Genomic DNA, 24,716 nt, shown 5'->3' on the forward strand with positions numbered 1-24,716 from the left:
ACAAGGATCCCAAAAATACAAATCCTTGTTCTAAGCACTTAAAAAAAATTTAATATATAGATCACAAATTAATAGTAAATATATGAGACATAATCGCTTTTAACATTTCAGTTATATCATATTTTATGTGTTTTCAGACATTCGTTGTTATGAAAAGGATAATACAATAGATATTCATTCTGGGAAGTTTATACTCATACGATGTTACTTTATTAGTGAACGATTCAACTTGCTTAATAATATATGTGATATTGTTCCATACTTTTTTGTCCAACTCTAAGTGAAATAAAAAAAAAAAAAAAAATTATCAATACCCTGTAGATTACTCAACAATTTTTAAGGTAACTAAACCTTATTAAACCATTTGTTAATGGTATTCAAATTACATTGAATATAACATATTGGTAACACCTAATTTTGAGGGGCATCTTAAAAAAGAATGAACAACAAACGTTCAAGATTTAGTCCAAATTGGTATAGAAAAAAATTCCACATATATTCTTATCTAAATTAAAATGAAAAGATAACAAATTAATCATGATACACATAAATAATGTTTTAGAATGATGAAATAATGAAGGATATATACGATACTATGTAAAAAGAAATATATTTAGGTTGAGATACCCCATTTCATACAGATGATATCTATGGAAACATGACTAGTTATTCCCATGTTTCACCACCAGCGTTACCACTTTACCACATTGTCACATATCCCTTTCATATTCCTTAGAATATCTGATAAATCTTCACTATATTACACAGTACAAATCAAAAAAGTTCTCTTATGAATACTAACATTTTATATTACTATTAATAATGTACTATGTTTAAAAATAATTCATTGTAAATTAATAACATCCTTTTTACACTTTTTTCTATGTACGCTAGTTTTCCTTGACCTAATACTAGTTAGCCATAAAAATTCGTCTTAAAAGTTGGATCACCTATCAATACGATGAAAGCATACACAGAACAATTGCGAACTCATAATTCAGAATGAGTTAATGTATATTGCCTTAACTGAAAAATATATATATCTTATCAACCAACATAATATTCATAAATAATAAAATTCTAAAAGCATCGACTTATTTGGAATATCATTGTTATGATCCATTTAAATTTAATTATATATATAGCACCATTTCATAATTCAAAGCATAGCACAAATACAAAACTCGGTAGTATAACGAATCTAAATAAATATTGTACATTCACAATTTTTTGGTGATACATACAAATATAATTAAAAAAAAGGTAACACATGAAAAAAAAAAACAAAAAACAAATTGCAATTATATATATAATATTATAGTGAAAATGCATATACTGTAGAATACTTACTAATTTTATTCTGTCGTGCTGTGTATATAGGAAATTTCCCCATTTTACATGTATAATAAAAATGGCTAAATTTTCGACTCAGATAGACAGACATAAAAATACATTAGAAATATATAAATATACAAGCATGGTTTACACTTTTTTAGAAGAACTAAAAGAGTACTTATTATGCACTCGAAGATATTAAGCATTTTTTGTAATTTAAAAATTAAAAGATGTAATATCTAAACACACATGAAAGTATAATAATAAAAATGCAAAGATAAAATTAAAAAATGATTAACTATTTGAACGTGTTGAAAAACATTCTTCCTTTTAAACGATTTTGCTCAACATTATAAAAACCTATTGATATTTTTATCTATGTTATACTAATTTTTTGTTATCTTTTACATTAATTTGTATTATCATACACTATAGTTGTAATAATATTTTATTACTTCATTTTAACGTTTCAAATGCTTTCTCTTAATTTTTTTTTTTTTTTTTTTTTTTTTTTTTTTGTGAGGGGATTCAAAATGGACTTTATTTTATCTTTAATAATTTTCATTGTGTGAATGATGATTTTTATATATATCTTTCAGTAATTTTTTCTTAAATGTATTTCAACACCAAAAAATATACAATGTATACTGTGTTACAGATTTCATTATATATAAACGATTTGGTATCCCAAAATAATTCTTGTACAATTTATATAATAATCAATTTAATATTTCTTTTCTTTTTTTTAAAAAAAAAAACGTTGTTTAAAAAAAAAAGCAAAAAGGAGAAAAGAAGAGTATGTCAAATGCTGAAGTTAATTAATTTTTAAATGACAAACAAGAATAAAAATAAATCAGTTCCTTATATTCTAAAATTTGTGATATATATTGGCATATGCTGTTTTGATGTTTATTGTTTTATTATGATTTTATATGGCAGAAAATATATGATAAAACATGTACATAAAAGGCATATTCACAATACCTACATGATGCTAGGGGAATACTAGTTTTTATATTAATTTTATATCGACATGGAGATTATCTAATCTCAATTTTCCAAATTAGGCTTTTTTTATGGCACAATAAATTTATATTTAAGGTGTATATATGTTTAGAAGTTAAATAAAAATATATATATAGGTATAAATTACAATATTAAATTAGATTACACTACGAGGTTCCATAATTATAATTAAATTATTAATTCATGTATATTATATAAGTGTAAGATTTATATGCAATTGTTGTCACATAAGAAAAACTAATTATCTAACAAAGTTTCTATCATTTTTCATATAAATAAAACAACAGAATTAATGTATGCGACTCCCTCACCACCAATAAGAAGAAACTTAAGCAACGTTTTACTCAAAGAACTTTTTTATTAAAAATATTTTATAATTCCAAGTTTTCCGACTTTTTACTTTTGTTCTATTGTTTTTCTTTTTTTTTTTGATTATAATTTCTACTTTTTTTTTTTTTTTAAACTACACTTTTTGTGTTCCTTCTTTTACGAACCATGTGTAATTTTCATTTTTTGCATAAAATATATAAGGCATTTTATCATATTTTTTTTTTTTTTTCATTAATTTTACAACTACATATACCCCCGATCATCCTTTCATGAATAGAAGATAAAACGTGAGTTAACAAAAAGAATGTAAACTTGTTTTCTTTTCGTCAAATTTTTAGGGGTTTGAGTAATTTTTTTCCGTATGACGTTACAAAAGAGCTCTACGATTTTTACACAATTGCAATTATGTTTAATTAACATCATTTGAAATACTACTTTTCGATGTTTTTAGTAAAAATTCATTATTTTATTATTATAATATATAGTAATTAAATATTTACTGTAAAGTTTTAAATTTATTATTTTTTTACATATTTAAATTTTTTACATAGATTTCTTATTTTTTTTGCAGTGTTTGTGATTATTTTCTAAATAAACATTATTTTTTCTATTTTAAGGATATTTTATGAAATAACTATACTAATTTGTATACATAAATTCATGGGCACATGAATTTATAATTATTTATCATCCCCTATACGGCTTTTTTTTTTATTATTTTCGTATTTTAGTATTTTTGTTATTCTAATATTAAAACAAATTATTAAATTATTATATATTATGGAGACGTGGTTTATATTACAATTTTAAAAATGTTTATAGTTTATTTTAACTCTATTTATATAAAATACAATGAAAAATAGTATATTTATCTCCACCTTAAATTTATATGCGCAAAAACTGGAATGTTTTTTTTCCTATTATTTCATTATCCAATTTATACTAAATAAAATACAAAAAAATATAATTATGACGTTTTCACTTTTTTTTATATTTTCCCCATTTTTTTTTCAAATAAATTTTAAGAATAAAAATTAATTTTTTTAATTAAATTTAGATATTATTACTTTTTTCTACCATTGCATTAGGCAAAATATTATTATGTATATTTTTTGCATTTTATACTAATTTTTATTTTATATTTATTATTTACTGATATTTATGTATAATAAATATTTTGTTAAAATATTTTTAATTTAGATTTTTCTTTTTATGCATATTTTAATATATTTTTTTATGTATATAATTTGGAAAAGCTGAAATGTTTATTTTATTTTTATTATATTAATAAAAAAAATTATAATGTATAAAATTTAGAAAACTCAACTGTTAGTAATTGCGAAATTTTTCATAATATATATGTATAAAAAATCTTTAATATTACGAATGTTTTGGAAGCATTAAAAAAGGTCACATGATAGGAAAAATAAAAGAATCATCTTTAACAAAAATTTTTACGCTTACCCTTCTGGTATGGATATACCAGTGTTCTAATGAGGTATAGTAAAGATTTATATATAATATTTTATGCACATTCTTTTTTTCTTCTATCATTAGATGTGCATGTATATGTTTCCATTAGTAAATATTTTCCTTCAAAGGTGAAAATTCTTATAATGCATGATTATACGTGCTTGGTTATATATAAAATGTTTTTTTCCCCCTTTATTTAGACATTTTCTTGTGGAAAAACATGGAATAAGGAAAGCAACAATAATAGCACATTGTGTGTAAGAGTTGCTAGGGGGTTGAGAGAAGATGAAGAAATGCTAACAGAACAGAGAAATGCTTACCTTAAAGAAAAATTGATCAGTATTATAGAAGACGTAGAAGAAGACGATGCAGATGATAATGTAAATTTTGCAAAACGATTTAATTCATTAATACAAGAAGAAAAATTCCAAAAAGGATTAAATTCATTGATCAAGCAGGAAAATAAAAAAAAGCAAATGAACCCATATGAATATGATGATGATTTTGTAAAATTTCATAATTCATTCATTTTTAATGGAAATAAGAATGATAATAAAAATATAAATTTAATAGATCTTGAAGATTATCAAAAAGTACAAAATAACAAAAATATTAATAAGCATCCTACAAAAGAGCCCAATTTACATGCTAATACAAGCGATTTCGAGAAACTACACAATTCTTTTAATTTTAAGAAACAATCTACAGTAGAGCCAAATCCATTTTCTACTACAAGGGATTTTGAGAAACTACACAATTCTTTTAATTTTAAGAAACAACCTACAAAAGAGACCAATCCATTTGTTACTACTAGCAATTTTGAAAAGCAACAGAATTTTATTAATTTAAAGAAATCAAGTGCAGAGCCATCGAATTCACAGAATACTAATGATGATTTTGAAAAACGATATAATGCATTAAAAGACGACTATTATTCTGATAAACTATTTAATGGCGCATATAAAAATGAGAACAATGATCTTAAAGAAAAAACTCAACATTTTAATACATTTGATGGAAAAAAAATAATGCATAAAATTTCTAAAAATGACTTTGATGACTTAAAGAAAAATGAAAGAACTAATACACAGTTTGATAAAATGTATAGTGGTTTGCTAAAGAACACAACTTTTGAGGCTGAAAAGAGAGTTCTAAAACTTGTAGATGATTATCCAAAAGATGAAGTAGAAAAACCACTCATTGATATTGCAGAAAATACACGAACAACCAGTTCTGAAAAAAAAACAAATGTCGTAGGAAATAATCCTTACACTGAAAATAGAAAGAATGCATTGTCATATGCTCAAAACATGCATAAATTACTTAATAAATTAAAGTATTATAATAATGTTGAAACAGCCATTGATGCATTAAAAAATGATGATAGATTTAAAAAAATACTTGAAGAATTACAACAAAATAACGGAATGGAAAAATTATTATATATATTGAAATATTCTGATGATTCTGAAGAAATACTATCAGAATTAAAAAAAAGTGACAACATCGAAAAACTAGTTTATGTATTTAATTATTTTGAAAATAATTCTATATCCCATAAAAAGGAAGTGTCGAAAGATAATTCCAATATAAGCAGTAAATTATCATCACTTAGCGCTAAAAAAAAAAAAACAATAATGTGGTTGATGAAAATGTTAATTAAATTTGATAAAATGTATGAAGATCAATTATTATCCATATTCAGTTCTGATTTAGATGATGAGGAAATGAAAGATATTAGTGAAAAGAAAAAAATACTTAATTATATCCAATATTCTAAAATTCTTTTACCAATTGCCGTAGCTGTAATATTAATAGCTATTCTTAGCTCGTTTGGAACAGTTACATATTATATTTTCGCATCCTTGTTAACTCTATCAGCAATAGGGTATACTGGTTTTAAAGTAAAAAAATGTCGTTACAAGAAAAAAGTAGAAAAAATAAATAAGAAAAAAGCACAAAAGTCAACAAAATCTGAATAGAATATAAAAAAAAAAAAAATTACTTGGTATTTTTTAAAAACAAAATGTAATGTTGGTGAGACCACTCTTTAAAGTTTTACAAAAAATGGTAAAAATTTACGAATGACTAATTTTATATATATATTCGTGATAATATTTTAGTTTTTTAAATTTTTCCATTTAATCAGAAACATTATCTCTTATGGTCTACATATACTCAGAATAATTTATATAAACCCACGCACACACCACACCCCTTATATGTTATTTGTTTACATAAACATTTTTGTGGTAGTTTTACGAAAAAATGCGATTATATAGGTTTTTTTTTTTTTTTTTTTTTTTTTTTCTTACAAATATATTTGTGCATGTATACTACGTGAATGTTCAAGTGTTTTAATTAATATGCTGAATGTTTTATTCATTTATTTAAATAAGCAGTTTTCGTTTAAGCATAATACAAAGAACGTGTACTTTTAAACGTTTTATTACCTTTTTTATATATTTATTAATGAAAAATTATAAGCAGCTTTTAAACAGTTTATTTATTTTATTCTGCCCTCATTTAACTATATATTTCATTGAACCTTTGCTAATTTTTACATTTTTATGTAATTATACCAATGTTATTTAACTTTATGTAATATAAGATTTGAACAAAACAAAAATTATTAAAAAAAAAAAAAAAAAAAAAAAAAAAGATATCCTTACCTTTTTATGTAAGCATATACATTAAAAAGACTAAGCATTTAAAGCACACATTCATTTAGAATAATATGATCAAATGAAAAAAAAGAAAGTTGTGGTGTAAATATAACTTCATAATCTTTGTCTTGTTAATATGGGAATATTGTTGCGTTATGTATGAAACGCGTAAATTTTTAGTTAGTCATATCTGGGACAGTTCCTACAACAGATGAGTTAATATATTCTGTAGCTTATTTTTGTTATGTTGTGGCAGCCTCACTAATTCTTAAACATGTTTTAAATATATACCATAAATGAAAAACTTCCTTTTTTTTACCATTCATTCTATGCGTTCGATATATTGATAATCGTTATTGAGTTCCAATGTTTTTATAAGTCTAATAGTTTCTCCTTAAGTCTAATCTCTATGTCACTCTATATTTCATAGTGCTAAGAAGAAGAATAGCTATAATAAATGTATACATGTGTGAACGTGCTCTATTTCCCCTTTACGCATATTGAATCTCATTAATTAAGAAATTCAAATTCTTTATATTTATTCAAATTTATGTTCCATAAGAACCAAGACCGTAAAGCAACTCAAATGATATAGTGTACATGAACACTTAAATTGTACTTATACAGAATTTAAACATGAAACATTAGTCTTTTTATATTAAATTCATTTTTCAGGTGTTATATTTTTCATATAATTTCCTTTTGACTCTAAATTATTTCGATTCCTTATGTATTAAAACTTCTGATAGATTCATGTCTGAAAGGGTAATTATAATAAATTAACGATGAGATTAAAAAAAAATCCACAGTTTTATAATTTGGTATTTTATCCATAATAGTTATAAAAATTTTCCCTGTTTTCTAAACATGAATTTTCCCTTAACTACTTATGTCATTCCCTTGTCTATTATTTTTGATTGGGGAGTTACGATCTCATTAATGATGTATTATAAACCTAAATAAATTTACTACCTTGAAATAATGATTGTGTCTACATTAAAATGTAAACAAATTAATTTTTTTTTGTCACAAACAAAAACGCAAAAATGGTGTTCTAAAATCTAAATATATTCATAAAATTTTTTAAAATGTTTATTAAATATTGGGAAAATTATATCTTCTTTTAAAGCTATAAAAACAACAAAATGTAAAAAGTAGAAAGCAAAAACTAAAACTAAAACATGGTAAAACAAAAATATGCTTAAAGCTATTTAAACAAACAAGGAACAAATATCTTAATATTTTAGCACAAAAAATACTAAAAAAGTAGGGAAAAAGAAAAAATTCTAAATAACATTGTAGGAATAGTAAATACATGTTACTATTCATTATAAAGATGAAATTCTAATTTGCATATTCACATTCACTTACACAGTGATAATTGTGTAATAATAATATGCAAAAAGGGCTTTTTAATGTTTCCTACAGAAATAAACATAACATTAAGATAATTTAACGATCATGTGTCTGTCATTCTTCTTCAGGCGGTGTTCTCTTAATCATTAATTTTTCATCGAGCATATCCTCATCATCATTTTCTTCATTTTCATTACCTGGTTCATGTACTTCTTTTTCACTATTTTCGTCAGAAATTTCTTCTTCAGGTTCTTTTATATCTGTTTTAATTTCTTCACTTTCATTTACTTTATTATTACTTTTGTTGTCTTTTGTAGAATGTGTACTCCTCTTACTCGACAATTCCACTTCATCTTCAGAAATATTGGAAATTACATATTTGTCATTTAAAAATTTTTCTTCATCATCTAATGAATCAAAAAGAAGATTATCGTCTTCATACAGTTCAGAATCCATTTTTTGCAAGCGCTCATATTCTTGTGGTGCTATCCTAGGCAAATCCTCTTTTAAGCCTTGTATAATAGAATTCTCATTAAACATTTTAATATCCAATCTAGCTTTAACTGCCTCTTCCATTTTACCCCTTCTTTTAAGATTTAATAAAGATCTTTCTAAAAATCTTAGGAATTCATCTGTTGTATATTTTTTAAAATTTTTTCGAACAATACTTTTAATATAACTATCAACAGGTGTATGAAATCTATCGAAAAGTCGAACTGGATTTATGAAAAAATATACAACATTTTGCTCAAAAGCATAGGTACGCAAAAAAGGAAATATAGTAAAAGCAAGAGACATTCCATTAATAAATTCCAAAATAAAATCTTTTGTAAAACCACTAACAGGTAGTTTTCCACTTGGTTTTGGAAGTGTGACATGATTAGCTTGCTCCCCTAATTTAGAAGCCATTGTGTTCGGGAAAGCAATTGGCGTGTCAAAGTATAAATTACTAGCCATATGCACAGTAAGACAAACAGCAGGATGCATAGCACTGGCTTTAGTTAGAGGACCCAACATAGCTTTAAACTCGTTAGGATGACTTATAACACTCTGAATTCTCACATTTAAATAGTACACAATAATACCTATCATTTTTTTGTCAACAAATCTACCAAGTTTCTTGCTAGAGTGATAGTTAGCACTTGATATAGCTTGATATTCGCATAATAGACTTAAATTATTTAAATTTAATAATGAAAGCGTTTGTGAAGCTAGCATAAAATAGTTTGATAAGATAAATGTTTTTCCATATTTTAATTGTTCTATTGGTTTCTTGGCATATGGTGGTAAGAGACTATTTGTTATATTATCCATTATACTTCCATAGAAGGCATATGAAAAATTTAAAAATGCCTGATCATTCATTGTTAAACCAAGCATGTTAGCAGTTCCGTACATTCTATCAAGCTTTTCTGCTCTATTACTTAACATTGTGGAAAACATAGTTTGAAATGTGGAAAATAACGTTTTTGAAAAAAATCTTGATGCCATGGAGTTGTTTAATTCTTCTAATCTATCTTCTTTATTCATTTTTGAATAATTATGTGAAACATTTAAAAAGAACAAATTGTTTATACTCTAAAAAAGAGAAGAAAAAATAACAAGTAATAATATAATATATTTATCCTAATAAATAAAAAAAAGTAGACACACGCGAGCAACGTGAAAAACTACATAAAAAGATATATAAAAATAAAGTATCAAAAAAAAAAAGATGCATAAGTAAAAATTGCAACTTTATATATATATTCACACATGTTCCAATAAATGTATCTTACTATTTTATCATTTCTCCTATGCACATTAAAACTACTTTCAATTTTTCTAAAGAGTAAATAAACTGTTTCCATAAAAGAAGTATCTGTGAAGATATGCTTATTCAATTTATAAATTGAAAACAATTCATCGCTCACTTCTTTCAAATATTTCTTATTAATTATGAACCCATATATCATACCATATTTATAAAAGTTTACAGAGTTACCCAAAATATTATGAATGTAATAGTATATTCTGTCTGTAACTCTTTTTGCCTTAGGAGTAGCTGATAAATATTTTCTTATATTAAATATATCTGCCAAAAAAATCACATCCTTGTAATTCTCTAAATAGGATTCATAGGAATCTCTCATTACCATAATTTTATTACTTATATTGAAATGATCATAATTTTTGTATAAATTATTTACGTGCCTTTGATTAAAATAAAATTCATACGCTTTCATAAAATAATTTTTCAACACAACAGACACCTTTTGAAACCTAGGTACTAAAAACCTATCTGATCTGAGCTTTTCATGCATTTGATTTCTTATTGTTGGATCATAATAATTTAAAAAAAAGTAACCCAAATTAGAATTAAAAAGCCAATTAGTAAATTTATTTTCAAGAACCATAGACAATGGATTCATACGATCTTCCTTAGGCCTTGGTTCATTCAAATTATGAAAAAAATCTAACTGCAAAAAAGAATTTACATGAACCAAAAATCTCACACTTTTTTTCATTTTCTCTATTGTCCCTTTGTTTAATAAATTCTCTAACTCTAAAAGAAGGAAAAATTTGAAATAAAATTTAAAACGTTATAAATATATATTGCAAATATATTTTGAATATCAAAGAAAATCCATTAAACAAGAAATTCGAAATAAGCAGAAAAAAAAAAAAAATATATTATTCTTATATTGTATCTTACTTTCTACTAGGTTGATAGCCAATTTATTTTTTACATACAAAGTATAAGCCTTTTTTAAATATGAGGGATACCAATAATTTGTTGTTACAGTTTTGTTAAACTTATCTTCATTCTTCAAATCTAAATACATAGCTTCAGCCACATTCTTTTCTGCAATTTCTGTAAAAAAAGGAATTATATGTTTACTTTGATTAATAACATGTCTTACAACATAGAACAAAAATTATTAATTCTTACAATAATACTTGTTTTTATTTATTTTGAACGAATATATAATAGTTTATGTTCTCTATTTTATATAATTTAATTTTTTTTTTTTTTTTTCTTTTTTTTTAGTATTATTCATTAATTACTCTTGAAGGAGGTAAGCCTAAGTAGCAATAAAAATGTATACCAATTGACGTCATTTGTTAAAAAATTGTTATATTCTTCATAAACACTCAAATTTCTAATTAATGTGCTTACACTATTTATATTAATACTTTTTGTAACAAAAGTGAAAAATTTTTGCAACATGGATGACGTTTCTCCATATTTAGAGTTTATATATGTGAATACTCCCTTGCAAAGGTTACATTTCGTGGATATACTTTGACCATAGTCTTGTTCTGAGCTATTGTTTTTTATTGATGCTTTTTTTAAAACCTCCATTAAATTACACTTTTCAACACCTGCAAAATAACAAATGTTATTACAAATAATTATGCCACATAGAAAATTATGTAAGAAATATTAAAAAATATTAGCTTTTCCATTTATTTTTATGTTAAATATATATATATCAAGAATATAAGCTTTCTGTGTCTTAAAAAATTACATTGTAATAAATTCTCAATCAAGTCCGTAAGTAATGATTCTTGATCAAAGGATAATTCAATGGCTGTAAAGGAATTAGAATATGTAAACATTTAAGTAGTCCTACTCTCATACATCGATAAAAAAGGATTTCTATTACAAAAATTTGTTATGCAAAAGTGTTAAGAATGTGTAAAAATAAACATTTTTTTTTTTTTTTTTCTTTCTCTCTCTTTATCTTTACCATTGTAATATCCGGGTAAGTAAATGGAAGTTACAAAAGCCATATTATCATTATCTGTAGAAATTTAATTAATGTATATAAATATATAATATAAAAACAGAAAAAATGTTAATAAATAGAAAGGATTACACAAAGAAAACATGTCCACATATAATAAAAATGTCTTTATGAGGGTTACTTAAGATTCCTGTTAAATTTAAAAAGTGGACATACAAAATGTGATTTGGTGTAAATTGACTATAACTTCTTGTAAAATAGAAATAATTTGTGTATAAATTGTAAGGGCTTAATGGCATATCGGAAGGGGCATCACTGTTCAACGATTTTATAGTGTCATCTTCACTTAGAAATATTTTACTATTATATATATTACATTGTTTTATATCATTACACATAAATTTGAAAAATTCATTCTTTATATCTACGTGCTCTGATAGGTAATGAGTTTTAAAATCATCTTGATATAAATTCGAAATTAATGAAATTTGGTATTTATTAAAGTAATGAACTAGAAATTCTAGTATACTACATTCATCGTACGATGATGACCTATCATCCTTCAAATAAACGATTCTTCTTTTAGTTTGAACATCATGAAAACCTTGTACATTGCACATAGTGTCTAATATCCTAAACCTATCTAATGCATTGAAACTTAAAATTGTTTGCCAATTAAAAAATCTCATTTTTCCATGTTTAAAAAATTGATCATATTTCTTAAGAGCTAATTGTAGAACAACGAAATGCCCTAGTGCTGCAAAAGTATGGAGAAAATAAGTTTATACGAATAAAAAGTAATAAAACATAAAATGTATAAAAAAATAAATTCTTCAATAATCACAAAATGCAAAATGAGTACTTTACCTACAAGATTAGAACCAACTGAGTTGAACATAGCTATTCCAAAATGATTAGATACCTTATCTAATATTTTCATAAATTCAATGTCATCATTTGTTGTAAAAAAAAAATCGCTGGAATTCTGTATACATGACTGTTCTTCACCAATTATCATAGTTGAATATGCATTTTCTTTTGGTTCTCTCTTCTTTATTTCGTTAACATAGTTTATAACATTATCAAAATACGTTTTAGAATATAAATAAGGTTTGTTCTTATCTACTTCTTCTGGTTGAAAAAAAAAGGCATTTAATGCCTCTAATGACTTTTTAAAATCTTTTGTCTCCTTATAAGTATACATAGGCATTAACATGAGTTTCGTTGTTTTTAATGCCTTTAAAAGCAAAAATTTCTTCTTAACTAAATCAGAATTTTCTGAATCATACGTTTGTATTATTTGCTGTCTTGTAATGTGTTCATATTTTACTATATCATGAATGTCAGCCGTGGTATTCGGCACAACTATGTCAATTTCATTTTCACTGTTAGTATTCACCTTAACTATCATAAAATTAGACATGTTCAGGTATTCCTGAACATTTGGTTTTAATACAGGTAGTTGTAACTCATCAAATTTCAATGTCTGTATTATTAGCCTTTCTAATCCTGTTAAATTATCGAACATTTCCTTATTATCAATAACATATTTTAGCTGCTCAATACTTTCATTTTCATTTACATAGCCTATTACATTTTCACTTAGAAATAGAAGTAAAAACAAAAAAAAAATTCGTGTATTAAGCAATAAAGTCATTTTTTATAATTTTTTTTTCTTCTTTTTTTTGTCGGGGGAGTAGAGAGGGTGGAGGGCGTGTGNNAAAAAAAAAAAAAAAAAATTTGTTTATTTAAAAATATTTTTTTTTTTTTTTTTTTTGTTTTTTTTTTTTTTTGGGGGGGGGGGGGGGGGGGGGGGGGGGGGGGGGGGGGGGGAGAAAGGTTTGTTTATATATTATCAGCTCATATTAATTTTATATTAACTAAAAAAGTGTTGTAAAAAACGAACGAGAACCGAAAATACATGAAAATATATTTGTATTGTAATATTATGCGCACATTAAAAAATAATATATATTTGGAAATATTTTTACCTTTTTTTACGTACTAAAAAAATAATATTTTTCAAGTGTGTAACACATTTCCAAATTGAACAAAATCATCAAAAAGATGTACAATTTTTGTTAAAGTATAAAATTATTTTGCACTTTATATACTATTTATTATATTCTTAGAATTGCGCAAATGTGCGCAATTTTTTTTTATTTTGAATATTCTTAAGCCATTTTAATTCCAGACATAATTTAAAGTGTTATACTAGTTTTTGTTTATTTAATCTAAATATTTGTAACAAAAAAATAATTTTAATTCTCGGGGCAAAAAATAAAATAAAATAAAAATATGTTTATAATGACGCAAAGCAAATTTATTATATTTTTAATTTGTAAGAATGAAGTAAATAAAAATACAGTTCATACACACTTCAAGGTATATGGCATCTTTTGTAAATCATTTAATATAATGATGACACATTTCATTAAAAGTGTGATGCATTCATGCTTGCCACTTTTTTTTTTTTCTTTTTTTTTTTTTCTTTTTTTTTTTTTCCATTAGAATAAATTCAAAAATAATTACTTTTATCCTTATACACATTTTGTTTTTACTGAAACAAGACAGTTCGCTTTTACAGCTCACTTTTAATTAAATAATGCCATTTAAAAATGTATTTTATATATATTTTTCTTGCAAATAAATAAAGAAGGAAAACAAATTTATATGTATATTGTATATAATGCGTTTCGTTGCCTTGACATTGATCGCCAACAAAAAAAAATTTGAAATTAAAATGGTGGCTAGTTAATACAACGAATTTTGAATAATAAGAATTAAAAAGAAATTCATTGATTTCCCTGCATTATCTATAAATTTTAGCAGCAAATGCAAATTCGTGGTATACAACTCAGGAAAAAATAATATAAATGAATTTAAACATAACTATACTTGGTTATTCATTTTTAAAAAATGATTCTTGTACATATTCAAAGAATTTCTTAAGATGATGTTTTAGACAATTTATTAAATGAAAAATCATGTTTCCGTTTTTTTATTAACATCTTCACATTTTACCTTAATCTGCCACATTATGCATTCAAATGTTTCATTCTTTTAATTATTTATTCACTGTTGTGTTACATTTATTTACTCCTTTTATTCTGTTATATTCATTAATCCTTATGCTTATATAATATAATCCATTATATTGCTGTACAAATTGTTTCTATGATTTATATTTTTATCAATTTTATTTTTTTTTTTTTTTTTATCTTTCATCTTACTTTTTTATTAATTTTTATAGCTCTTTTGAGACCTGTATACTACATGAATATTATTGTAAGCATAAGTGTATGGGAAAGGGTGCTCCTTAAAATTTCAATTGACTTCCTTATTATCTACTTGTACAAGCGTTGTCTTTTCATGATTAATACAATGATTAGAATAATCATCATTATGTACAAGAAGAATTTTCCCTAATTCCCCTTGTAAATCTTACCATTATGCTGCGCTTTATTAACATATATATTTTGGGAACACTTCATTTTGGGAACTTTTTCTTCATCCTTTCTTTCCTCATATATTTATTCCCACTTTCAAGTGTATGTTATTATGCAGGCATAGAACAGGACGCAAAATCGTCAGGTTACTCCTAATATACCCAATGCCATGATTGATCCAACATATGTTTTGACTATTCATGCATTTAGTACTACCCCTGTGTAGAATTTTTTTTTAGAAACTTTTTATTTTGCGGAACAATTTACATAAAATAATAAATATACTCTAAATTGAATGCTACGTACTTTTAATTAAAGAATCTTACAAATTATAACCCCTTTCTTATGATTTCCATTTTCAAGCATGCATCATTTTATATATATACATATAGTTATAACCCAATTTCTCATAAATTTTCTCCCCGTTGTCTGATTATTTATCTTTTTTTTTTTTTTTGATTTGCACTTTTTCAAATATCTTTTCTGCGCACTCAAGCATTAGTAGAAATCTGTTTTTGCTTCTACCAGAATCTATATTTTGAATAAAATTTGCGCCTTTTAATGGTATCATGATAATTACAGGAGGTTAAAGTAGAGCTTATATTGAAGTTTACTTGATTTATCTACGGAAAGCGTACGCAGTGAAGGATTAATTCCTATGTCTCTCATAATTCACATGCACTTTCACATTTATCATAATCTAAATCGTTTATTATTTCTACTTTTTTTTTTTTTCTTTTTAGTTGTATACGTTTTCATTCAACTCTTAATATATACGAAAGGTCCATATTTATTGTACCTTTTGGTGCATTTACTACAAGAGTAATCATAAAACATAAAAAAATTTCCCTTTTATTACATGTATAAATTTTTGGAAGAGACCATCTCAAATAACCCCTTTTTTACAACAAGAAAATGTATGTGGAAAATAGGGTATATATATATATATGCTGTTTTTTCAGGAAAAATTGAACATAATTTATAGGGGTTCTTATGACTTTCTTCTAGGTCTCAACAAATATTGTTTATCTATCAATAAACAATTTGTCCGATGGTAATTTATATTACAGCATTATTCATCGTAACATAAAAATGAATCATAGGTTCAAAATAGATCGTCTTTCATGAATTATCTAGTAATATAAAAAAAAATGCACAAAAACAAAAAGGCATGGCCTGTGCCATTTAAAAAATTATATCCCTAATTCCCAAACATCAAAATTAAAAGTTCTAAGCAATTTATTAAAATATTTCTATTAGGCACAATCTTTTTATCTTATTTTAATTAAAAGTAGTTGTATATATAATTAAAAACCTTATTCATACAACCTTTTTCAGAACTTATTTATATTTAAAAAATACATTTGCTAATTTGATTTTACATTCTTTGTTAAATCACTATAGTATAGTATAGTATTACGTATTATCGGCACAGTTGCTTGTATATACAAGCATATTGATTTATATATAATAATAACCTTAAAATAATTCCTTGTTAACAATTAAATAAGCATATATTGTGATACTTTCCATTTATATAACATTTTATTCAATACCAAAGAAGTAGATCAAATTATATGAGCCAATTATTTATTACAGATTTTTTTTTTTAAACATGTCGATTAGTTTTATAACTGATGTATACGTTACATTGTGTTTTCAAGCTTATTCCATTCAAGCATATATTTTATTACAAATAAACAAGTACAAATAAAATCTTACAATATCACAGTTACATTCTCTACAATTGCACGGTGAAGCAAAAAAAATAATTTGAGTGAATTATCATTTTTCATTTCCAGTCATTTAAATATTTATTTTAATAATTCCTTTTAGTTATAGAACATAGAAATAGATGAATATTTTAAAAAAAATTTGAATTATATAATTTACCTACTTCCAAGTATGTTAACTATTCTTTTTTCATTGCCGTATTATAACAATGTGCATTAAAATAGAGACTATGAAATTTAAATGTAAAATTAAGTCCAAAAAAAGGTAAAATAGAGCAAAATTATTATATTATTTTTCAACACGTTTAAAAATTAACAAAGACGTTTATATATTTCACTAATGAGCATATATATTTTTATAATTTCATTCTTATTATATATATATAGTATACATGGAATACTATACATGCACTTATTTTCCCCTTATATCACAAATATTAGTGTTAGAGGCACTTTCATTATTTATTGTACATGAATAATTTTATTATTTCATTTTCATTTTTACTTTTTTTTTTTTTTTTTTTTTTTGCACTTTCTTTACACGATTTTCTCTATTTTTTAAGATATGTAAATTTATTTGTAGTTGTTTATAATTTTTCATTATGTAAATTAGGAGGAAAATTAATTATAATTATAAAGAAAAAAAAAAAAAAAAAAAAATTTATATATTCAATGAAAAATACATCAATCTAATAAAACGTACTAAAAAGAATTACAAATAATAATATAAAAGTACTGAGAACTACGATTAAAACAAATTGTTATATAATATATGTTATATATTTCTGAATTATTTGTGGAGTGAATAATAAATATCCCCTATTAACATTTTTTTCCACAGTTTTAAGTAGTATATAACTTAATAGAATTATGAGATATGGAAAATATGTAAATATGTTGCGTCCTATTGTGATTGTATTGATTTGTGTGAATTTAACTTGGCTGTTATCTTGTACTCCAGAGGTATCGCAGTAGTAACGTTGTTAAAATTACTTTCTCCATTTTTTTAGATTTTATGTTTTAAGTAGTACACTTAAAAAATAAACAATATTTTGTATGTTTTATTCGAATCATAAAATAATGAGTGTATAACTTACAAATGTGCCATATTTTCAGGATGAAAAAAAAACGAATGTTTCAGGCCTTGTAAAAAATTATAAAGAAGCTGCAAATTTGTTGAAAGAAAATTACAAAGATGTTAAAAAACAGTGTGTTACAACGGCTGTAAAAAATTATAAAGATGCTTCAAATTTATTGAAAGAAAATTATAAAGATGTTAAAAATCAATATGTTCCGGAACTTGTAAAAAATTATAAAGAAGCATCAAATTTATTGAAAGAAAATTACAAAGATGTTAAAAAACAGTGTGTTACAACTGCTGTAAAAAATTATAAAGATGCTTCAAATTTATTGAAAGAAAATTACAAAGATGTTAAAAATCAATATGTTCCGGAACTTGTAAAAAATTATAAAGAAGCATCAAATTTATTGAAAGAAAATTACAAAGATGTTAAAAAACAGTGTGTTACAACTGCTGTAAAAAATTATAAGGAAGCGTCAAATTTATTGAAAGAAAATTACAAAGATGTTAAAAATCAATATGTTCCGGAACTTGTAAAAAATTATAAAGAAGCATCAAATTTATTGAAAGAAAATTACAAAGATGTTAAAAAACAGTGTGTTACAACTGCTGTAAAAAATTATAAAGATGCTTCAAATTTATTGAAAGAAAATTACAAAGATGTTAAAAATCATTATGTTCCAGGAATTCAAAATAGTTATAATGAAGCTTCAAATTCAGTGAAAGCAAATTACGGAGATGCACTAGAGATATGGAAAGACATATATTCTAATGAAAACCCCTTTTCATCAGAAAGATTGAAAAAACTTTATGATGGTGATAAATCTTTTGGTGAAAATATTATCAATTTAAAAAATAAGGTAAATACAGATGTAGATAACTTTTTAATTCGACAAATGTTATATGCAACTCCTAAATCCGCCAAAAAACCTAGAACATTTGCAGGATATTTAATAAGGTTTTCATATGATAATAAGTACTTTGGTATGCTTATGTTACTTGTACTTCTAGCTATGCCCATTGGATTATATAGTCCTATACCCGCTCCTGGAGGCATTGCGAACTTTATTATACTAATATGTTTGCCTGTTATCATTGCACTGACTATTGCCGGAAAAAAGGTAAAAATAAATAAAAAATTTAAGGGCAATGTTTACGAGGTGACGACGAATGATAATGAAGTATCCAACTAATTTTTCATTCTTTTTTTAGCAAAAATATTCAAATGTATTTCAGCACAATAAAAAAAATATAGAAAAAATTACATCCCAAATAAATGTTTTAAGAATCCTTAAATTAATGGAATCTAAATGTGTTAAATGTTTTTTTATTTAATCATAATAACAATAAATGTAAAAAATATTATTATTTAATTTTCTTTTAATTTTTATTAATTTAAAAACATATTTGTCCTCTTAAATAATATACTATATTTTATAATTTCATTCCATATATACATGTTTTTAATCGTGTTCATTTGAGTTTTTATCCCGTTGTATTTATTATAACATATAATTTTTCCTACCATTAATTGTCTCTATTTTTGCCTGTATGTAAAACTATCTTCATATTAAGAATTTATCATGCGTATGTAACAAAATAAGAACTATGATAATTAAATAGATTATATTTTTTTTTTTATTATTAAAAATTTACAACAGATGTATCTGTTTTTATGTCTGCCACAAAATTCTTTTATACATTCGATTTTTAAAAAAATTATAAAAGTCTGTTATTAACTCTTAAATAAATTCAAGTGGATGCAATTCCCCAGTGTCGATGAAGTTAGGGTTTTACAGCATCATTTTCATATCTTCATAATTGTTGTTACCGTGAAATAATTATAAAAATTATAATTTAGTTTTTTTTTTCTTCATTACTTTATCTACATTTTCTTGAAAACTAAGAACATTAAAAATATACAATATAAGTAGTATATCATATTTTATAGCAGATAAAACCTATTTGAATTCATGAAAATTCCACGGAAATTTATGTGAAGCTCACTAAACTATGCACTTATCCTTCTTAATAACAAAAATAAAAAAGTCGATACCTCTCTATTTGCATGCATATTTATAAGAACCCTTACCACCCAATATAATTATCATTTTTTATACATTTTTAGCATAAAATAGATTTTTTTTTTTTTTTAAATAATTCTCTACGTGGAAAAGTAAACTACAATATAATAATCTGTATCTTATCCTTTTATTAGTAGAACATATTATTCTCCAATCTGCAAAGTGGATAAAAAAAAAAGAATACAAGCTAAATATGATTTGCCATAAATAATGAGAAAAATTGCTTCCTTTTAATTAACTAAATTATTTTCTCAAGTTAAATTGAGGAAACATTCAGAGTTATCTCACTAATGGTATATAAAAAATAATGCATTATAGCTGTCTTACTTGAATAGAATGACTCCGAATCTAATGGTTTAAACTCGCAACAGACAACACAATAATTTACACTTTATCCTTCTAGCATTCGCTTTTTTTATCCCTTCATTATACCTTTTTCAACTATGAAGCTTGTCACTATTTCCGTTTCTATAACAAATGTCCATTTATTACATTACCATACAATTTAATTAATGATAATTAAAAAAAAAAAAAAAAAAAAATTCAAATGTATAAAGCATATTAAAATGTCTAAAATAATATAAACGTCTAATTAGTGCTAAGGGTACAATTTTTATTAGCAAGTTTACAAATCATAGAATAATTTTGCACATTCTTTGAGCATCTAACCCATTCAATATAATACATATCGATTTTATCAATGTAATTCCATTTATCAATGTTGACTTTATATGAATTTTATAAAAAATGAAACTCAAAATTCTCCCCTCATTTTTCCCACTTTGTCTGTAATACATTTAATTCACGACAACATGGAAAAGGATTTACCATTGAACAAATAGTCCCATGGTGTCATCACAACTTTGTACCCATATTATGATTACCGAAATTATTAAGTATTTTTTTGTGTATAAATTTCCACATAATTTAGTTTTTATTACAACTTCATTTTCTTCCCTTACATAAAATGGCGATCATAACAATCGCAAACATATATATATATATATATATATATTACATTTAATTAATGCATTTGGAATTCCACGTAATATTATTGTTTCATAATACAAGAATGAACAAATTTTTATTCTATAACTTTTTTTCGCGATGAACTTTTTCATTATATTCCACTGCATAATTGAAGGAAACATTTCATGTTCTCAAATAGAGTGTTGTATCCATTGGATAGAATCTTCCAAATCATATGTTTCTACATATTTTTTCACAGAGTTCATTTGTTAAGCTATATATATGTCATTATTAATGGTGCCAATAACTATTAATATATATATATATGTATATCACTTATTTCAGATATTTCATAAAGTTTGAAAACAAAGTGATGTCCAAGGTTAAAGTTATATTTTTAGTAGAAGTGTCATTCCATTGCAATCCTACATTTTTTGTAACTTATGTACTGTTCTAAAAAAATTGATATTGGGCATTTCCTAATATCCCTTGAAAAAGTAATTTGGGTAAAAAAAATATTCCTTTATAGTGAGAAACATCTATACTCAAAAATGTTTTAACTATAAAAATACATTAAAAGTTTTCTTTTTTCTTAAGTTTCTTAGCATTAACATAAATGTAATTTAAAAAAAATAATACAGCACTAAAACTTAATGGGTATATTTAAAATAAAACAACAAAGTTTAAACATCCTTTAAAATGTGTAAATGTATTTAAGAATAAATAGTTACATGTATTTTATCGCAGCGTTTCCTATATTAAATACCAGAAACAATTGTACCTGTAAATATATGTTGAATTTTTTTTTCTTTTTTTACTTTTTCAATAAATAAAATTAAAATTATCATAAAAAATAACACTAGCATTCTCTATATATGTCATATTAACATGAGTAAATAACAAAGCATAGAGATGGTGCATATATTAGGACAAATAATACATCTATGGATTAAATATTTTATATTAGACTCTTATTAAAAAAAATAAAAAAAGTGCTTATTTATATAAAGTATAAAATATTCCATATATATATATCAACCTTTCAAAGTTAACATTTTTATGCATTTTAAAAAGTTTGTTAGTGGAAGATTGTTTTCTTGCCCATGACTTTTAATTGCCATAAAATTGAAGAGGTCATTTCTGCACACATAATAAAATTATCCTTTTAAAAATGGAGGTTTCTATTTTTTTCCTTATAAAATATATATTAATTTTAATGTCCGTGCTGATTTGCAAATAAGAAAACACCTATAATAGCAGCTATCAATAAAAATGGTTGTGTTCCTAAAGAGTTCCATGCATAATATGCTGCTATCATACCTGGTAAAATGTAAATAATGTTTTTCTTCAAATGTTCACCTAATCCTGTATGAAATACATTTAAATTAACTTCGTTCATGTTTTGTCCATAACTCTGTGGATTCGCGTTACAATAAGGACCCGAGCACATTGATGGTCCTGCATGTTCATTATTTACCCATGCACCATTTACATTATTATTGTAGTTTCTCATTTCATTAACGTTTTCATCAGAATAGTTCATATTTTCTCCTTGTCCTGTATAATTTGGGTTCATTTCGGATAAACTCCTGCCATGGCTTGATTCTAATTTATTCACTGCACTTATTCCATTAACATAGCAGCCCTTAATATGATGATATAAAAATATGCATAAATTGTATGTAATAGTAGACATATTCTCACCAACGTATTAATGAAATAATCATTTAGAATTGAAAAAAAAAAAAAAAAAACACTAAAACAAAATCATGGATATATTACATTTTTATTGAAGCACTGAAGGACCAAAATTACAATAGTTAAAGCAAAAACTTTTGTAAGGGAACATAATGATGGTTGTTTTTCTTTCTTTTGGCAATTATTTGTGCTTGACAAAGTTCTTGTCGCGCTGACGCTTTTATCTTTGCATTGCTTATTCATATAATTGTTATAATTCGACATTTTTGAAAATTGTTATTTTAAATTTACTTCAATTTAAAAAGTATTGTAGGAACTGCAATTCACACAATAAAATGTAATATAATCAATATTCAAAGATAGTTTAAAAAAGTATGCTATGTTTATTATTTTTGAAAAAAAATACATATAGAATCTGGTGATTCTTTTTAGAGAATTTAAAATGGAGTCAATTAATATATTTTTCTTTAGTAAAAAATTCAGTTACAGTTTTAATTGTTTTTCATTATAACAAAATTATATTTTTTTTTTTTTCTTAAATTTTAAATTTCTACCAATTTTTCTTATGCCCAACAAGTGGGAAAAATGTTATAAAATAAAAAAACAAATAAATAAAATGAATAAAATATGAATAATATTTGCATAAAAAATATTTTTGCTGAATTCAAGACAATAATAAAAAAGTTGTTTATTAAATTATTAACTTATGAAACACAATAAAAACAATTTGTTTTTATTACATCGCAGACGTCATTAAATCCTTTCAAAATACGTAATATACTTTCTAATTTTGGAACAAAGTTATTTTTATAAATATAAAACAAAATAAATTTATTCAACCCTATAGTAACGGTAAATAGGCAAAAGTTTTATTTATTTTTTTTTTTTTTTGTGCATAATTAAGTGTATAAAAATGAATTTATGGAAGTGACGCACATAATACATTTTTCATTACAAATAATTTTTTTTCTTTTTGTACATTCTAAAATAATTGTTGTGTTGTGAAATTTACAATAATTCAAAATTTTTATAAATTAGGCATTTTCACTAGTTTTTTTTCCGATTTTTTTAAAAGTAATTTTAGGAATTTATAAATATTTTACAAACCTATTGAATGTTTTAAATGGGTCGAATCTCATGGGAAGAGAGGGGGGACAGCAGAAGAAAAAAACCCCAATTTAATAAAAACCTTTCAATCCCTTTCGACTACCCATCTTTTACAAAATAATCTTAAAAAGATGCATTACCCTGAAAAGTATCATTTAGGAATTCATCACATTTTTATAGAAGAAAATTGATAGAAGTAAACATGTATTGCTATCATCCATTCATTGTTATATATTTTTAATAAGGAATGAGATATCAATGAAATGGCTAATTTATATAAATTATATCTATAAAAACAGTTTTGAAACCTTCTAAAAGTAAAATTTGATTCCTACTATAGTATAAACAAAAAAATAAATTTACGGGGTTGTGGTACATATTATATAAAATGTTTTGGAATATAATTACAAAATAATAGTAAATAATTGCTCCATATAAAGTTGTAAGTGCTTTATAATGATAGCAACCACAAATTAAATATTTTGAAATTTTATTTATTACATGTAAAGAAATTAGTTTTTTAATATAAAATTTCCTAAATAAGCAAATTGGAATTAGGCTTCTAAAAAGAAATAATAATAATCTACATTTAAACAGCAAAACACTATTGCATACATTTGTCCATTAACCATTCTGTAATTAGGGAACTCATAATTTAACCAATATTACTTATTGTAA

At 24.1% G+C, this 24,716-nt stretch overlaps 4 protein-coding genes across 4 annotated transcripts; 2 read left to right on the top strand and 2 right to left on the bottom strand.

The window, feature by feature from the left end:
• Nucleotides 1–4,105: 4,105 nt before the first annotated feature.
• PGO_140090 (Plasmodium exported protein, unknown function) lies at nucleotides 4,106–6,146 on the top strand (the record flags this gene model as incomplete). Its single annotated transcript, XM_028690003.1, has 2 exons — nucleotides 4,106–4,189; nucleotides 4,365–6,146. The coding sequence occupies 2 exons, from the start codon at nucleotides 4,106–4,108 to the stop codon at nucleotides 6,144–6,146; spliced, it is 1,866 nt and encodes a 621-aa protein (XP_028545804.1).
• A 2,154-nt stretch (nucleotides 6,147–8,300) lies between these two features.
• PGO_140100 (cytoadherence linked asexual protein, CLAG) lies at nucleotides 8,301–13,574 on the bottom strand (the record flags this gene model as incomplete). The annotated part of the gene is made up of 8 exons (XM_028690004.1): nucleotides 8,301–9,764; nucleotides 9,965–10,731; nucleotides 10,882–11,040; nucleotides 11,235–11,552; nucleotides 11,699–11,761; nucleotides 11,921–11,974; nucleotides 12,099–12,674; nucleotides 12,785–13,574. 8 exons carry the CDS (start codon nucleotides 13,572–13,574, stop codon nucleotides 8,301–8,303), a joined length of 4,191 nt encoding a protein of 1,396 aa, XP_028545805.1.
• A 4,419-nt stretch (nucleotides 13,575–17,993) lies between these two features.
• On the top strand, nucleotides 17,994–19,373 carry PGO_140110 (hypothetical protein, conserved; the record flags this gene model as incomplete). Its single annotated transcript, XM_028690005.1, has 2 exons — nucleotides 17,994–18,062; nucleotides 18,216–19,373. The coding sequence occupies 2 exons, from the start codon at nucleotides 17,994–17,996 to the stop codon at nucleotides 19,371–19,373; spliced, it is 1,227 nt and encodes a 408-aa protein (XP_028545806.1).
• Nucleotides 19,374–22,446: 3,073 nt separating this feature from the next.
• Nucleotides 22,447–23,195, bottom strand: PGO_140120 (hypothetical protein, conserved; the record flags this gene model as incomplete). Its single annotated transcript, XM_028690006.1, has 2 exons — nucleotides 22,447–22,878; nucleotides 23,016–23,195. 2 exons carry the CDS (start codon nucleotides 23,193–23,195, stop codon nucleotides 22,447–22,449), a joined length of 612 nt encoding a protein of 203 aa, XP_028545807.1.
• Between the last annotated feature and the right edge of the window lie 1,521 nt (nucleotides 23,196–24,716).

The sequence above is a fragment of the Plasmodium gonderi genome (genome assembly GCF_002157705.1).
Source record: "Plasmodium gonderi DNA, contig: Chr14, whole genome shotgun sequence".
Lineage (NCBI taxonomy): Eukaryota > Apicomplexa > Aconoidasida > Haemosporida > Plasmodiidae > Plasmodium > Plasmodium gonderi.